Source organism: Zophobas morio, unplaced genomic scaffold, assembly GCF_036711695.1.
Source record: "Zophobas morio isolate AGI-343-1 ecotype UQ-CSIRO unplaced genomic scaffold, CSIRO_AGI_Zmor_V1 ptg000007l, whole genome shotgun sequence".
In the NCBI taxonomy this organism is placed as follows: Eukaryota; Metazoa; Arthropoda; class Insecta; order Coleoptera; family Tenebrionidae; genus Zophobas; species Zophobas morio.
This window is the reverse complement of record NW_026972112.1, coordinates 11735215-11753398: the sequence shown is the minus strand read 5'-3', so window position 1 is coordinate 11753398 and position 18184 is coordinate 11735215. Positions and strand designations below refer to the sequence as shown.

The 18184-nt window shown below is 32.8% G+C and overlaps 3 protein-coding genes across 3 annotated transcripts in view; 2 read left to right on the top strand and 1 right to left on the bottom strand.

Moving 5' to 3' along the window:
• Positions 1–8696, top strand: part of Stl (stall) — a 34597-nt gene extending 25901 nt beyond the window's left edge. Inside the window, exons 4-17 of the mRNA XM_064049829.1 lie at positions 1955–2214; positions 3125–3514; positions 3566–3827; positions 3880–3985; positions 4045–4179; positions 4234–4340; positions 4552–4694; positions 4748–4968; positions 5034–5215; positions 7190–7575; positions 7635–7746; positions 8020–8177; positions 8230–8392; positions 8440–8696. Of these exons, the coding sequence (XP_063905899.1) occupies positions 1955–2214; positions 3125–3514; positions 3566–3827; positions 3880–3985; positions 4045–4179; positions 4234–4340; positions 4552–4694; positions 4748–4968; positions 5034–5215; positions 7190–7575; positions 7635–7746; positions 8020–8177; positions 8230–8392; positions 8440–8573 (2759 nt within the window). The 3' untranslated portion in view covers positions 8574–8696. The remainder of the gene's footprint in view (positions 1–1954; positions 2215–3124; positions 3515–3565; positions 3828–3879; positions 3986–4044; positions 4180–4233; positions 4341–4551; positions 4695–4747; positions 4969–5033; positions 5216–7189; positions 7576–7634; positions 7747–8019; positions 8178–8229; positions 8393–8439) is intronic.
• A 79-nt stretch (positions 8697–8775) lies between these two features.
• On the bottom strand, positions 8776–12116 carry LOC135124619 (uncharacterized). The gene is made up of 10 exons (XM_064049828.1): positions 11573–12116; positions 11327–11509; positions 11088–11271; positions 10875–11035; positions 10712–10822; positions 10514–10660; positions 10288–10465; positions 10015–10238; positions 9024–9189; positions 8776–8963 (listed from the first exon to the last, which is right to left on the bottom strand). The coding sequence occupies exons 1-10, from the start codon at positions 11740–11742 to the stop codon at positions 8823–8825; spliced, it is 1665 nt and encodes a 554-aa protein (XP_063905898.1). The 5' UTR covers positions 11743–12116; the 3' UTR covers positions 8776–8822.
• A 4423-nt stretch (positions 12117–16539) lies between these two features.
• LOC135124617 (protein lethal(2)essential for life-like) lies at positions 16540–17488 on the top strand. The gene is made up of 2 exons (XM_064049827.1): positions 16540–16686; positions 16745–17488. Exon 2 carries the CDS (start codon positions 16745–16747, stop codon positions 17315–17317), a length of 573 nt encoding a protein of 190 aa, XP_063905897.1. The 5' UTR covers positions 16540–16686; the 3' UTR covers positions 17318–17488.
• Positions 17489–18184: the final 696 nt, after the last annotated feature.

Here is an 18184-nt window from a genome sequence, read left to right as displayed (position 1 = left end):
TCGAACATATGGTGCTTCCCTGTCTTCCACTCGGGAAGCAAAAAGGGTAAACAGTTTACAGTAATATTACCCAAATAAAGCTAATCTCTGAATACGTATACAATACGTTAAAAAATGCTGAGCAACTATGATTGTTTTTATTTTAATTTCTGTAGATTGTGACATATGAGCCAGGTAAAATGTTACGATTTCCTATAGAATACTTACTGATGTTTTTAATGAAGTGAAAATTTGCAACTTTTTCTGTCGTGAATAATATGCTGTTAAGAGAGTAATGATGTTTCTGTGCACATTATTGCATATGTGCATATGTTGGCAGTTTTAATGGCCATATAAGTTAAATAAATTACTTACTTAAATATTGATGGCAGTTTTATTGAAATTTTCTATTTTCTCTAAAATTTTACTATAATCATTAACTATTTTATTAGAACATCTGGGATGAGGTATTCGAAAACGTCCGTTGTCTAGTAAGTGCTTATATGTTTAGTTTACAGAGTATAAAGCTGTGTAAGATTTTCGCAACTAAACTTTCAAACTGTAAGCAACTATTAATTTTGAGGAAGTCATTACATAAACGCTGCATAATTTATCAGAGAAAATAAAGTCTTTTTCCATCAGAGTCAACAGCACAGTGAATTCTACAGGTAATTTGTTGCATATTAATAGACGCTTATATCTGAATTCTACTGGGGTCGAAGAATGTTTGAGTGACAAGTCGTAAAAACTCCTCCTGATCTACGTAGCCGTAGTAACTTAAAAGCGATATTAGCTTTACTGCCGTGGTTTCCTTGAACACTAAATTACATTTCCAACACCTTGAAAAATCACGTTCACTTTTGTGGAATGAAACAACACTCTTTTGGGTCAGAATTTCTCACGAAAAGCTCTTAATTTTATTTCATAAATTTTCAACAAGTGGTGTGCGTAACATTGCAAAATCTTTCGACGTCTTTAAAGGTGATTCGTGATTGTCCATAGGTACAATTGGTAAAAAAATAATAATTCATAATTTTGCAATTCTCAGAAATGTGGGAAATACACATTATCTACACTCCGATAATGGGGATACCCAATGCTGACCGTAAAAAAATTATACGTATTATACGAGGTACATTTTTTTCATTGTTTATGTTCACATTTCGGACATCAAAGAATTCAATAAGCAAAGTGAAATGTGCGGTATAATTAGGTTTTCATTATACAGCGTTACCCGTTAAAAGTGGTAAAATTAGTTCTGAAAGTGTATTAGTTTTAAATTCTTCAACATTACAGCTTTTGATGCTATTGTAAGCATGCTGTAGAAACGATTTCTTTATGTTTATTAATTTATTTAGAGACCGCTAGTAAAATCCGGCACTTTTTTCGAACTTCGTCGTATGCATACTAATAGCAATAAAGCAAACTCTTGTGTATATTATATATTATAGCACTATTTAAATTTTTGCGGCATCTTCCATTGTATTGCATTGTATTAGGCGAAATGTATGCACCAAAGCGGACGAAGGACTATCAACAACCCACAAATTGAGAATGTTAAACAGCCAAAATGATGTTTAGTAAATTTATAAAATGTAATCATATATACTTTTACTGCGAACAATTAATAACGGACGTTTATTTTACTAATTAATACTAAATAACTAATATTTATGAAAAAAAAAAAAATTTCATGATATCATTTATTGTTTGGCAAAAGGGTACTTTTGTCAGAAAAATTGTTTCATAAAATTTATGCAATACATATTTCTCAAGTGACTTTGCCACAGACGTCCAGTATTGAGTAAACAAATGTTCTAATACCACTTTGTTCAGGCACTGTTTCTAAGAATTGAGGAATAGGAAGCAATTAAAACATTGCATGAACTCATCTTAGCAGTTCCATTGTTTACTTTAGAAGCTGTTCCGTGTTTTGTCTTTAGTCACTAAATACTAACACCATGATTTTTTGCAGGATCCAAATTTTCAATAACTTATCCACATTTGCGTGCCCCGTATGAACAAAACAACTTCATTCATCACTTGCAAATTGAAATACCTAGTTTAGGAAAGAAATTTAAAATTGAACTAGTCCCGAATTCTGATCTCTTGTCTGAAGATTTTGCTCTACTGGAAACTTATGCAAATGGTACATACCCACTCGGTTTTTTTGACGACGACACTAAATGTTATTACAGGGGCGACAAATCTGCAGTTAGTTTGTGCAATGGAATTGTAAGTATCACATCAAACAAAAATATTTCATTATTGTTATTATTATTTCCTGATTTCCATATTCTCATATGATATAAAAAACAGTGTTTCACCGGAAAAATAAATTAATGAAATAAACAGTTAATTACTTTGAGAAAGTTGAAGATACTGTTAGAAATACTTGGTTCTTCATACCTCCCTCTAATGTCTAGTTTATTGTCATAAATTACTCCCATAAAATATTTAAAGATTTTATGTTACCGCCATCGATCACTTCTTTCATTTTTCATGCAGGTTGGTAAGTGAGGAAAAATGTCTTTCGCTCGTTGGGCGGCTATTCTACCAACTGAACTTTCCTTGTTTACCAAAGTATTCTTGTGTCGTCACACGAGTGATAATTCTTGTTAACAATTATTATTTTAAAAAGCTTTAACTGCAGACATTTTTCTTTTAAATAAAGCCACATGGTGTAGATAAATATAAAATTTCATTTTAAACCACCATTGTGCAATTTTATTTTACAGTCGAGTCATTAAAAAATCGTAACAGGGAGATTACTGCTAACTGATGAAAAGACACATATGTCAAAAATAAAATTTAATGTCCACTCACCTTCACTTAGTTGTAGCTTCTTATTGAGTAATTTATATCTAATAGTAAACTACGACGTGTCCGAAAATGGTAATAATCGAAATTATCTTTGCTTGTAATGTGAACATCTGGGTTGTCTCCTAAAATTTGTTAATGAGTCAAACAGCACTTAAAATAATGACCGTTAACGACATACGACATTTAATTCACAGCTAATTCTGAGCAACTATATAGTTTATTGAAATTTTAATGTTAACCTTATTTATAACACCTCCCTGAGTGATTTATTTCCTGTGTTTGAACTGCAATAAATATGAACAATTTTATTTTGTTTATTTAGAGAGGAATTTTACACTTTGAACCAAACGAATATTACATTATTCAACCATTACCCGAAAGATTTTACAATGGAACTTCAGAACGACCTCATGTCGTTGTTCGCAAACATCATAAAAAAACATGTCTCCATCACCACAACACGAAGCTGCCCAGTGACATACAACTGAAAAATAAAATAAATCCAACCAAAGATGAAGAGGCCAAAGCTGAAAGCGAAAAAAATCCACTAAGTCTGAAGCGTTCAAAAAGAGAATCTCCTCCTTTAGGCACACCAGTCTTTGTGGAAACTGCCGTTTTTGTAGATAGGGACTTATTTGAACACATGAAGACTAATTTTCCTGTCGATACGGAAAGGGAATTAATTCGTTTCGTTCTTGCCATGATTAATGCTGTAAGTTAAGTTCTACAAACACATGTTAAGTTCTATTAAGAGGTATTTAAGGTGCAACTACTTTATCATGATCCTAGTTTAGGCAGACCAGTAAATTTTGTACTTAAAAGACTTGAAATACTTAAAGAAGAAGCAGCGGGGTTAGTTAGACCACCTGATATTGATCGATTTCTTTCAAATTTTTGTAACTGGCAAAGGACGAAGAACCCTGCTGGAGACCGTGAACCTCAACATTGGGACCATGCTTTAATTCTAACAGGGCTCGATCTATATGTAAGAGGAAAGCATGGAAAAATTTCCAATCAAGTCGTAGGTGAGTTTTTTAATTATACTTTAAAACTAGAGTGTGTTAAATTTTGAATTAGGGCTAGCACCAGTAGCGGGTATGTGTACTACAACAAGCAGCTGTACTGTCAATGAAGGAAGACATTTTGAAAGTGTGTACGTCGTTGCTCATGAAATTGGACATAAGTATGTTAAATTATTATTCTAGACGATGGTTATTCATAGTAACTGTAAATAACTTTTAGTTTAGGAATGAGGCACGATGGCCCATTAGCTGACAATGATTGTGATCCTGCTAGTTATATTATGTCACCAACTCTAGGTAGCGGAAAAATTACGTGGTCTGCGTGCAGCCGCAGATATTTACAAAAATTTTTAGAGTATGGGAAATATTTTGTTGAAAGATAGTGCATGTATAACAGTATAATTTTTAGAACGTCTCAATCACGGTGTTTGTTGGATCATGGGAGTTCAGCGGGTCAACTCGATCATAGTGCAGAAGGTGCCTTACCAGGAGAAAGATTTGACGCCAACCAGCAATGTAAGAGCGAAATTACTGGTTACAAGTAATTATATACTTAGAAGATCTAACATTGCGTGGGTTTCGTTTTGAAATATCAGAAATATTTAATTAAAATAAGATGCAAGTATTTTAAACTCTAAAGAAACCTTGACTTTTTGTTTCTTTGGTGACATTTTAAAAGAAAAACTTAGTAAATAATGTACAGAAAAATAACCGTTCATTTCTGAAGGTATGCTGAAGTATGGTCGTGGCAGTCGTCACTCCTCTCAACAACCTTTAGATGACGTATGTCGTGATTTACATTGTGAAAGGGAAAGGTATACATGGACATCTCATCCTGCTCTTGAAGGAACGCTTTGTGGTCACAATATGGCAGGTTTCTAATAGTTACGTTAAATGAAGCCTATTAACCATATTTTCTGCAGTGGTGCAAAGGAGGAAGGTGCATCTCACGCGGATTTCCAGTTAGTGCTGCTTATAGCGCTGCGTCTCAAACTTCATCTCGCATCGAAAAATCGGCAGGAAGTTGGAGTAAATGGAAACCATTTAGTGATTGTGCATCAGGTTGTTTATTTGGAGAGGAGGGAAGACTGCGATCTGGAAGTACGGGGATTACGGTGTCAACTAGAGTATGCGGTAGTCCTCGGTATGTAACTAAATTTACAACTAACTTTAGAAAAATTGTTTTATCAGAATAGTGTGTTAATACAGATTTCATGGAAGTGGGAATCACTGTGAAGGAATTAGTAAAAAGTATCAAACGTGTAACGCTCAGCAATGTTTGAACGTTCCTCGTTTGACGATTAAGGAATTTGCCGAGCAAATTTGTACTAGAGCAAGAGATGTAGATAAAGATCTAACGGGTGCAGGAATGCAAAAAATCAGTGCTGACCGTGAGTATTAATTATGTATTTTATTCAGTACGTTAAGACCCTGTATAGTCATAAATTATAGGTACTTTTTATATTAATTAATTTTAATTATGAGAATTCTTAATTTTTTTTATTAGTTTATGTATTATGTTGTTTTCCAAAGTGCAATTTAGACTACAATTTGCACAATAATTTATATTAATTTGGTATATTTTAATAAATAAATTTTACAATAACTTCTTGGTTTGTTATTTATTGGGAACTAAAAAACAAAACTCATCTGTTTGGCTAGACCGTATCAAATTAATCTAAATTATTATTTAAGAAATTGTAATCAATGCATTTAAAATTGGTGACAGTCAATTTTTAAAAGAAATACACAAAAAAGTATCAGTTATATTAGAATCGCACTGTGAATGTTAGATGTTGACTGTATCCAGTGATTGGAACAATTACTCTTAAAAAGTAATGGATTACAATTACTCATTATTCGGTAACAATAGTAATTCATTAGAATTACAAATTACTGTTTTTTTGGAAGAATTCATTACACTCTAGCTACAAATAAAAGTCAGATGCCAACTGCAACAACTTTTAACAAAAAATTTCATTGGTGGGAGATTTCAAAATATCTTGTTGGCGACGTGTGAATGTATGGTAAATATTAGTCCACCGATAATTACCTGCGCACGCAAATCTTTTAATCTCTAATAAAAAGGATGTTCCTAAATACTTAGAAGGGGGCTACAACATAATGTAAACTTAAAAGTCCGTCTTTAATTCGTTTTTTTTTAACTAGTTCTTTTATCTTTTTTTGTCTCTTAGTACATAATTGGGCTTCTGGACTGTTAAGAGATTTACTTTATTATTATTATTATTATTTAACTGCCTCTTACTTGGCGTTGTAACTTATACAGATTTAATTTAGAAAACCTTAGAGGGTGGACACTCTCATAAAATACAGATTATAAGGTATTTAAAAGGACAGGCTCTATCGGTTACCTGTTATAGATTTGAGTAGACCAGAAAAATGGCTAAAGTTTGTTTGACCACAAATTTTAAATATTCTGCCTCTGTTTACTCAATTATTTTTCAAGATATTTTATTTCTGTAAAGCGCAATGGATTTTTTAATACAATTTCTACTAACGTACCTTTTTAAAAATTCAAAATTGATCCATAAATAGCGAAAACCAGATAATCTCATACCCATCACAATTTTAACGTGTTATCGTGTTTTTTTTTACAACAAAATTTAAAAAACGGAAAAGCAGTCTGGGTAGGATTTTTTACGCTCATTCCATCGGTGTGAAGTTTATTACAATCGGACGTATACTTTTGGCAAAAACTTGGGCAGAAGTTTATATGTATTTCCCTATCCTGGAATATGCTTTGGCTCACCCTTAAAATGATGAAGAGCTTATGTATCTTACGGTTACGTGGTTTCTTAACAAATTCTGTGCTAAACTCGTTTCAGATTTTAACTCCCTACTGGGTTAACCTTCGTTTTGAGTATTTGGGTTAAAAGTAATTGCAAAAGTATGTAAAAGTGACTGAATTACTCAAAAAAAAAAAGTAATTCATTACAGTTACAGTTTAATTACAGTAATGAATTACTTGTAACTGAATTACTTCCAACCACTGACTGTATCACATCTGGAAATGGAGCATCTGAGCATAATAAAACTTAGTTTTTCCACATTTTAAATTTGGTGCCACCATGTTTTTCGCTTGATTGGTACCACTGAATCGGCGCCCATTTGAGTTGTGTAAAACGTCTATTGGCAGTTATGAACTGACATGCTAACATTGCTGTCAATAATTCAGAATTGCCAACCTAAAAATTTGTTTCAGTCATTATACTCACCCGGTAATCACTACTTTATCACCTTTAGGAAAATAAGTAACCTGTCCTCTTACTTTAATAATTAGTGTGCCCAATGTGTTTATGCATTAACACTGCTTTTAAAAAATGCATCCACATGATGTGTTTCAGCTGAAGAAGCATGTTTAGTTTGGTGTCAAAAACGTAATGGGGGTACTAAAAGTCGCGGTTGGACATTTCCTGATGGAACAGTATGCCAAACTCGTCGTTCCCGCTATGGTAAATCAAGTTACTGCATAAGTGGTCGTTGTGAAGATTTTGTCTGTGATTCTTATGAAGAAGTGATCTTTGCCCAAATGCCTGAACTTTGCCCTAGCGATCGCAGTGACAATGAAATTATTTTCCGTACTGGTTTACGAAGCAGACACGTTATTAAGTGGAAAAGTGCTAGTGGATGTCATTTTAACTGCATATCGCCTGGCACTGGTATAAGATTAGTTATAAGCAAAGGCAAGTATGCTAAATCTAGCATACAGTTGTGCCAACCTGATCAGTATGTGAGTATATGAAAAGCCAAAGTTGTATCACTAATTTCTTTCATGATCTAATGATATAGGGTTGCGGACGGATTAAATCCCCCTTTCAACATGCATCAGTGATTTGTGGCAAATACAAAGAAAGAGTGGGGAGACTTTCTGGGGTGGGAATGCAAATTCCGCCAGCAATAGGTAAACTGATTTTTATGTTTAAAAAATATAAGCATCAATGTATGTACATGAAAGGAGGAAGGATGTCTTAATTAGATCCACGTGAAGAATTGCTGTTAGATAAAATTAATTTAATTTATAACAAAATAATACTGTCACTGTATGGTGTAATGTAAAGACATTTCAGTTAAAAGTGCCACTATAATTTTAACAATCTAACCATCGTTCCTCCTCTTGTACCACCGTCATGATAAATAGTGAACACTACATACTAATGGGTTTTTTTCACACCAGAGGATCCAGACAGACCGTGCAGAGTTGCTTGTCAAGATGAAAATATTTTGCACAGATATTATCTAGTTAACGGTGAAGATGGATGGTTTCCTTTTGGGACCGATTGTTCACGGAGCACTTCTGATAAAAAGGCGTACTGCATTAGCGGGAAGTGTTTGGTATTGTTAGGGAGTACTATTTTCTATTTTTTTTGTAATAATACGTTTATAGGAATTCGGGGCTGATGATACACCAGTTTCTGAAAGCGAATTTACATTACCCCTACTTTCAAGAAACCGACGATCACTACAGTTTAACAATACTAGAATAACAGCCAAGTTAGATCAAAAACAGTTAGAACAAATTATTTATGAATTAAATAGAACACTTTCAGGTATGTTGTACAAGATTTCTTCATGTTTCTGAAATTTTTGTTTGTAGGCAATTTTAAAAAGGATCATCGTTTCGATATTGATTTAAGCAATCCGATTCATGTACATATGGACATGGCAAATGTGCAATATCCACAAAATTTTTATAATACGCAGTCAAATGACAATTTGAATTATACGTAAGATTGGGTATTAAGTCGAATCCTAAGTAAACAATTGTGATTAAATAAATGTTCCATTTTTAAATTATATTTTTAAGCTGTAGCACTTAGGTAAACTATTCAATAAAAAAAACTATTCATATGATTGGCTTGTGTTACATTTTAATTTCAGAATTGTTGGACCTGTTAATAAAAGAAATTGTTAAAAAAATAATTTATTAAGTTTGACAAATTACAAATTAATTACAGACATACAAAATAAAAAATTATTCTACATATCTTTTACCTTCAAACCCTTTTTTTCATCAGCTTTAAGCTGTTCCAGAAACGACAGTAATTTTGTAGAGTCTGTCATAAAATATGTCCACAATATATTCTGATACTTTATCCACTTGTTTTTCGATCTTTGATCCTATAAAGACAAATAAAATATATAAAACATGTGTAAGACACAGAATCAACAAAATCTTACCTTTGGTTTTTGAGCTGTTTGAATTAACAACTTAACAGAAGAACGTTGATTTATTAAAATCTGGTTTACTGTTAACAGTCGTGTTGTTACCGAGACTGGCACAATTACAATTTGGGAAGTGGGTCCACAAATTAAGAAATTTTCAAGGATTTGAATATTGTCACGCCTAAAACATAACAAATTGGTGTGGGTTATTACAATAGAATCAAGTCGAAAATTTTGTGGATAATTAGGTAAAATGTCTTTTTGAAAAAAAAAGAACCAACAAACTCTGTATGTATTCTTATCCCATTGCAGTTCTCCTTTTTTATCCACAATAGATCTAGCCACTTTGAAAAGTGTCCATTCAAGCGCCATCTCTTGGCAGCCGGGTGAAGCTCTGACTTACCTCATGTTGGCTTTACAGATTGACTTATCTAGATCTAGTTTCTGTGTCTTATTTTAAGTAAATTACACCACTACAACTTTAACTCCGCTATTTATCTTGAGGACAATTAAAAACCGTTCTACGACTATGAAAATTTTAAATTTAGAACAAACTATGTATGTGTAATGGGTCACAGCCAATCAGAACTAATACATACAATCACTAGAGATTTTATCACAAGCTGGTTGAGGAGAAAGCGGCAAAATCTAGTTTAGTTCTGTATGATTTCGTTATTATTTCGTGAAGCAGAAAGGTTTTCCATGTTTTGCACTTGTTTTTGAATCAAATATGGCGCATGTCAGTTGCGTTTATTCGGAATTCTAATATCTTGGTTATTAGCTACTTTTGTGTTCAATTAGGACAAAACTGAATGAATTCAGACTGTTTCATAAGCACTAATAAGCTAAACAAAATTTAACTGATTGGTGAAAATTTTTGTCTAACATTCTTGGACTTGCAAAATTGAGAACACTGACTGGATGTTAGACGGAAAAGTTTGTAACATAACGTATTTACTTTCTGGTGTGTAAAATTTCTGATCACCTATATAGTGACTCTACTTACAATTCTCTCAAAACTTTTTTATCCAAATGAACAGAAGACCACTGTAGTTCTTGCGCTTTTTTTGCACTATTTCTTAGAAAAGTAACTTCTTGCAAAACGTCCATCAAGGGTGTCTGATTCGGTTTCTGTACTATCACACCAAAATTGCCTACCAATGGGATCTTATTTTCAAATGGACTTGAGCAGAAGTTTTCATACTCAGAGATGAGTTTCAACATTGCTTCCTAAAATGTTGTATAAACTAAATCAGTTTAGTCCATTATAGCAACTTACTGTTCTAAAAATGATGCCTTTTATATCATCACAAACATACTTGTTGATATTTCTGAAGAACTGACTTGAACTATGTATGTCTGTTTTTTCTTGTAGGTATAAACTATGCATTATAATAAAATGGCATAAAATGCTGGCAAGAGTGTCTCTAGATTTATTTACATAGTTTAATTTTAACCTGAAAAATAATTTTAATGGTTAATTCACGATATATAACATACCATACTGAAAAAATTCAAATTGATTTTTTAAACACTGAAATGTCGGTTGTTTTACACAGTGTTGAGCTAATTTTCGTGCCAAGTTTTCAATTAGATTCATCATCGACGTTTGCTGATCCATATTGACACCAGTGGACAATACATGAGGCTCACTAAAAACGTCCTTTTATTAACAATTACCAACAATACTTTATATATTTTACTAGTCTAGCCATGGCTGATTTATATCATAATTATCTAAAAAATTTAATGTGGAATTTAAAGCTTCAACTTCCATTTGAAGAGCTAAGAGGCTAACTTTGCTTTGGAATATGCTGCAATTTTTTTATTTAATAATATTGAATGACTTATAGAATGTATACTTACCAGCTTTCTAATTCAGATAAAGTGTCTGCTAAATACTTAACACAACTTGTTTCGAATGAGTCTTGTTGACCATGAATTATTGAATTCATCTGATTCACTGCATTACAAAATTTTTGTTCGAATCCCATATCTACTTTATTTGCAAACCTCGGAATTTCTGCCTACAATATCATACTCTAAAATTGTACAAATTATATACCCAATATTCTTTACAATTTCATAACTGCTAAGATAGGAACCATATTTCAATATTTGATCATATGTTTGACTATTTATTTTGTCAAAATTTTGGGCTAAGGTGACACAGTTTCCTTGTGCTGATTCTTCTTCCAGCTGTGCCTGCATTTCTTTCGTACTTAGCATTGATAATTCAGCTAATAAGGTTTCATATATTTCCCTGCAATTAAAATATTACTAGTAGGTAAACTTGCTCATCAAAAAGTGGACTTTACTCGTTAACACATATTTGATGCTCATAGTCTTTCAATTCTTCCTCAAGCACTTCAGCTGTACTTTTAGAAAATTCTATTTCAAACATATTTGTATCCACCTGACATATATCAGGATATTCAGTTTCAATAATTTTCATTTTTTTCTGCAATTGATCGTGTGTTAAAACATCACATTGCGCATACCTACAATAAAATAAATCACATATGCATGAATATGCGTCTGATAAATATAATAATATAACTCACTCCAATTCCTGTTGGGCCGAAACATAACACTCCTCTGTGATTGAAGTGTACATCCATTGCAACAAATTATCACAGTCTGTATCAAACCACGCTTTAATAACATGTGGCTTCAGTTTTCCTATCTTGATATTGATTTTTTCAAAAAGATTTAATAAAGCGTCTTCATCCATTTTCGCAATAATTATATTAGGTGTTATAAAACCAATTATAAAAGGAACAAAATGTGATTAATTCGGATCAGTTATTAATAATTGTTGACCGAAAAACAACGTAATATTTTGTAGAAACTACCATTTAATGCATTAACACGAGACTTGGCATTCTTATTACACCACAAAAACCACACTTACTTGCACTCATAAAAAGTAACAAACTGTCACTCCTGTCAGACTCCTGTCACTTTTGAAGTTTTAACTTTTGAACATTCAAAAAAACAGCTTTGTTATTGGTTGGTTATTCTCCCCTCCCCGGCTATTTCCAGAGAATTTGAAGGCATAGATGTCAACGTCAACTTATTTTACTAGATCCCGCTTTGCGATGGAGGGGGAAAAGCAAATTCCTTTGGATCAAAGATATTGAATAAGTATAGAGATAGAGCACAGAACACTCAATACGTGTAGAGATCATTCAGTAGGGAAAACTTCTATCGGCGCCTTTGATGTTTCTGACCCGAATATCGGTAGTCGTTGTCTAAACTATTACTAGATGTCGCCACCCAATTTAAAAAGTACCGCCACCTTAATCTGCTTCCGCTCCGCTCCGTACGGCCGTCACAGTATGGGTCGTAAACTTAGATCATATAATAAATTGTTATAATAATTAATAATAATAAAAAATTGGGGCTTAACTAACATTATCTAAATACCATCCGATTTTGTAACTATATATTTTTACGTTGATTGGAAACGGACCAGAAGACCAATAACCAAGACTTTTATTTTAAGTTTTCTGAAAAAATCTCTGCTGAATTTTTATTCACACTGTCCATATCCAATGTGGGATATTTTATAAAGTGGTACGGAACCAGGTATATTACCAAAATGTGTCCTCAAAATAAAAAGGTATTTGGTATTATAGCCTTATTTATTTAGTTTTAGCGACGTCTGATTGGCGTAGAGTCGGTCACATGGTACTTTAATGCCTTCTTAAAAATTTAATCGCAATCAAATATTTAACTATATTATTTTTCAAAATGGGCGCGAAGGTCAAGGACACGCAAAACCCAAAAATTTACTCTTAACTGTGTAGTTTAGTATTTTTTTACACCTCCTTATTTTACTTTATCGACAATGCAATAGTGACTGATCTGTCACTTGAAACGTCAAGAACCGCATTAATTTTGAATCGTTTCTATGAGCGCGTTCTATCGCAATATTTATGATAGATTATGTTCTTACGGAGTGGGGAAGTTAGAACTACAACTTAAAAGCACCCAGCAGAGATCCTAAAGGAACAGATTTATAAATATGCCCAGGATAAATGGTATGGCAGTGACGAGAGCAAGAGGAATTATCCACCTATTTTTCAATATTCCTACCACTGTCAGTATAATCCAATTGAACTGGCGTGGGGACAGTGTAAACTATATTACAATAAACATATTCAGGAACACGGTGGTCCTATTGGTGTTGTACAGTCCTTATGGCGGGAGGCTCTTGCTACAGTAGGTGCAGACAAATGGCAAAATTTTATTAGACATTGTGAACGGCTGATCAGGGATGATTGGAAGCGTTTAATGGGTAATGCACCATATGAAGACATACCCCCAATCACAATTTCTCTCGATTCTGATACTGAATCAGAATGTTTTTCTAATAACTTGTCAGCTTGTCACTTTTTCATTTGGCATTTAATGTCAACAACAATCAGCATTAAGCCCTCAATGCAAACGGCTCTAAAGGCCTTGCTATGTACAGCAGCTGTGTTGAAACATGAGAGTGAAAACAATGTAAATTCTGTGTTTTCTGTTATATAACATACTATTTAGTTACATTTTCTTTTGTTTACAATATTATAGACGAGTACAACACAGATGCACAACAAAACGTGTTATTTACTGTAACGTCCGCGACCCTACAGTTTTGCGAGGGTTGTGATCTCCGCTAACTACACTGGTAAGTTGTCGACCTTGAAATTTGCTTAAATTTTGAAAAATAATATAAGTTTCCGTAAATCAGGTTTTATAGTATTGTTATTTAGTTGTGTCTTTTTTGACAATAACGGGCCTGCTGACACTCGATGCAATATGTGATAAATCGTTCAAACTTCAAACATCAAACTGGCGATATTTTATAAAAAATATTTACTCTAGCTTCAAGCTAAAAACAACAGCACTCAGAAAATTTCCAAATTTTACTCCATGTCCAAAATATGTCTTGATATGTAAAAAAAATGTCGAAGATTAACTTCACCAGAACTTCCCTCGCCCATAAAGTACAACAATTCAGCTGTTCCGAAAAATTGTAAGATTTGATTTTGCGAATTTTATTTACAAAATTTTGTGGTGACGTAATCAACATTTCTGCAAGGACACGTATATTGATTTGGATAGATGTAGTAGTGTAATACTAATGATAATAGTACTGATCTATCACCAAATTTTTGGAAAAATGGAGTGAGTCGTCGTTCTTGAATTTTGACTCAATCAATAAAATAACGAAACAATTTAATAAAAGCATTTGTAAGTACTCGTAATTCAAGACAAATAGCGACAACACTTGTCGAGATTGTGCATGTGAGAGTGAAACAGAGAAACTAAGCTATTTTAATTTTCGATGTTGTAATTCACATTTGATGGTTAACTTGTCTAGGAATAGGGAAGGTAAAAATTTTTCTAGGGGAGTCTTGAAACGTGGAGAAAATATGAAAGTACGAAGTCGCCTTACGTTCAATAAGTAAAAATGGCATCTCAGCAATAACTTTAATATAACTGAATTATTTAGGTCTATACATCTGAAGAAGGTCACATATAGAAATTAGTTTGATTTGAATAAGTTTGTCGCCTCAAAACAGAGGATTAAAATTATTAATTAAGTCACAATCGTACAAGATGTTTTGAACATTAAAATTCAAAGTATTCGATTTTGCAGTTCCTGATTCAACCCATAAAATAAATTGACTCATTCATTATGTTCTTGAGTCACCCTTTATATGCAATTCTAAAAATATAAAGGCAATGATAAATCACAACATACATTCTTCATATTTTGCACATTTTAAATAGGATTTATGCGGCCAAATTTTAAGGTGACGTCAATAATTTTTTTGGATGGGGGGATAATCAGATATATTTTGATTAAAAATGTACAATGCTTACATCTGCAAGATTTCAAAGCATTCGGTTTTACAGATTTAAAATTAAACTGCAAAATGTTGTTATCTAATTTTGATGGACGTTTTGGGTAAAAACTCAAGACGGTTTCATAAACTACGCGTGTAGGACTATGCTATTTTATACAATTTAAAATCCATTTACTGTGTAGCATTTTGAGGTGACGTCAACTTTATTCGTGGGGATGATCAGAGAAAGTTTGGTTAGCGTTTTACCATCTTTGATCATGATTCATAATACATATATAAAATTTGACAACGGACGGCGGACAGGCAGGCAGACAGACAGACAGACGGAAATGGGAGACCTATTTATTCGTACTCTAGGGGTCATAATCCATCGAGAAAATATGAAAGCAACCAGTCGCCCGATGAACTCGATTACAATTCTTCCTTAGCATGCGCTCGGTCAATAAAGTATTCTTGTCTTAATGTAATATTTAGGAGTCAAATACCATATGAGTTATTTGTAGTGGTATCTATAATAAGAGATTTTCTTAAAAAAAAAAACACGAATACTTATTTAAAAAAATGATTTAAAGTTATTCTGATAAAACTTCCTTCGCCTTTGAAGCACAACCTATACATGTAAGAATATATTTTGGAATGAAGATTTATTCAGTAATTTTATTAATGTTAAAGATCAATGTGGAATAACAATCATTTAACAGGTAGAATTTAACACTCTTAATATTAATTTGTTTGTCTTAAAAATTTTGGAGAGATTAAATGGACTGTTTCTGAAATAATGAAAAAATAATTCAAAATATTGGGGATCGAATCCTATACCTTTCACATTCAAAGTGGTGTTATCAAAATTTAAAAGAAAAACATGGTTATATTAGTTGTCAGAAATATTGTAAAATTTCATAGTATAAGTTTTATTATTTCTTTATGATGACGATGACGCATAATACAAGCATAGATAAAGGACCATTGCAGAATAAACCTAAATATCAATCGAGATAGGTTGTAGTTGTTAATTATTAATATCAATTAATACATTATTATTGTTATTGTTACTAATAAAAGCACCGTCAGACGGACACAGACGGGAAATCGACATTTTCGTGGTGTACAAACTGTGAAACGTCACGATAAAATGACTATGTTATAATAATTTCGTAGCTACGTAAAGGGAAGTAATGAGTATTTCGAAAAACGAATTATTCATACTGTGTACTAATTTAGCAGATTTAAATAATTTAAGAAATATTTGGATTTTTTTTCTTTTGCGTTGCAATGACGACTTCAATGATTCCATTGTTTAAGCTGGTGATGTTCATTCAGTTAAAATACACGCATTGTATAATTTACATGATTACATTATTTGTGTGTTAGATTTGCTCAAAATAGTTAACTTTTATGTTGTAAGGATGTGGTGTGTCTAAATTTGGCTACAGTAGGAGAGATGCATCACGGTTCACATCTATTTTTACTCGTAACAGTCTAATGAAAAATAGCGTAAAAATTCAAAAGTTTACTCACAGTGTTATTTTAATCCATCGAGAACTGGATGTACGTAATATGCAGCACGCAATCGTTTTCTGTCTTTTTCTGAATACTTCAAAAATAGTTCGCTACGCAGCGAAGCACTTTTAGATATTTTAGAATGTACGTGGAAAATGCTTCTGCATTCTAGAATATACCTGCAAGCGAATTCGTCATGATTGGCTAACATCAATTCTGGTATATATAGTTAGGCAAGTTTAGGGAGTCTTCAGTCTAAATCCAAAAATCACAAACTAAAGAAGTTCTCCGCATTTCTGCCAACATAATACAAGGTACACTTAAATAAAGTTTTGTAATTGCATACTAATTTTAAATAACGTTTGATTTTAGATGTCTATGGTACCTCTACTTTTCCGTGACTGGTGGGACGATGAAGACTTTTCTCGTCCATCTCGACTCTTCGATCAGCATTTTGGATTAGGGCTGCGAAGAGATGACCTTCTTAATACCGCCAGATCTTTTCCAAGAAGTTCCATTTTTAGAAGTTATGTCAGGCCGTGGAGTACTGCTCTCCAGAGACAAGATTCAGGTTCAACAATTCAACAGGATAAAGAAAAGTTTCAAGTTATTTTAGACGTCCAGCAGTTTGCACCAAATGAAATCACAGTCAAAACCAGCGGAAGCAGTATTGTTGTTGAAGGAAAACATGAAGAAAAACAAGACGAACATGGATATATTTCAAGGCATTTTGTTCGAAGATATGTACTTCCCCAAGAACACGATATTAACGATGTTGTTTCAACTTTATCATCTGATGGGATTTTAACAGTGACAGCTCCTAAAAAGGTTTATCAACCTCCTACTGGCGAAAGAGTTGTACCAATAACCCAAACAGGGCCTGCTAAAGCAACTGTCACTGCTGCTAGCGAATCACAACCAAAAATTGAACATCCTACGAATTAAAGGAATGTACCTGACTGTCATTTTAAGAAAATTTTCATTTTGATAAAAGTATTATTTTTAACAAATTCTAATCCGATAATGTAATGTTTTTGGTGAAGTATTTTCCATTTTTGTGTATTTTTCTACTGTAATAAATGAAATACATATTTTTTTCCAACTCCTACTATTAAACTTGTTTTATTTACTGAAATTTTGCTACTATGATAAAGGTGGGTACAAACGTTCTACAATTATTAGTGATTAAAATAACAATAATAATAATTACAACATATAGACATAATATATGAATAATTTAATAATACAGTATAATAACTATGTACAGCCGCCGTTGAAAAACCACAGTGCATTATTTTGAAAATTTAAAATTTCGCTGAGCCTAAATTAGATTTTATATAAATATGACAATGTTGCTGTTACCTTTTGACATTTTGGAGAATCCCACAATTTGGATTTTCAATGGACTGGGAAGAATTGGCCAATATTATTAGATACTGGCTTGCAAATTCCATTAGAATATGTGCGGAATGTCGTTTTACCAATACCAAGACGTCATCGATTCAGCTGGTGCTAGAGTAAAATATTAACTTTTGTTGAACTAAAATTTTTGGCTCGATGACACTGTTTTTAGTAACATTTGAAGTGATATTTTAGAAACTTCAGTTGTAGAGCAGTGAGAGCAGTTCACAAAGACAAAATTTTAGACATGTCAAAGAGTAGTACTTTTCAACGGCCGCGACTGTACACTGTACATATCCTTGAAAATGAGGAACGATAAGTACGTATGGCCTGATACTTTAGTGGTAAGCACACTCGCCCAATAAGAGAGAAATTTGGATTCGAATCCTACTATTGGTCCATGGTTTTTTA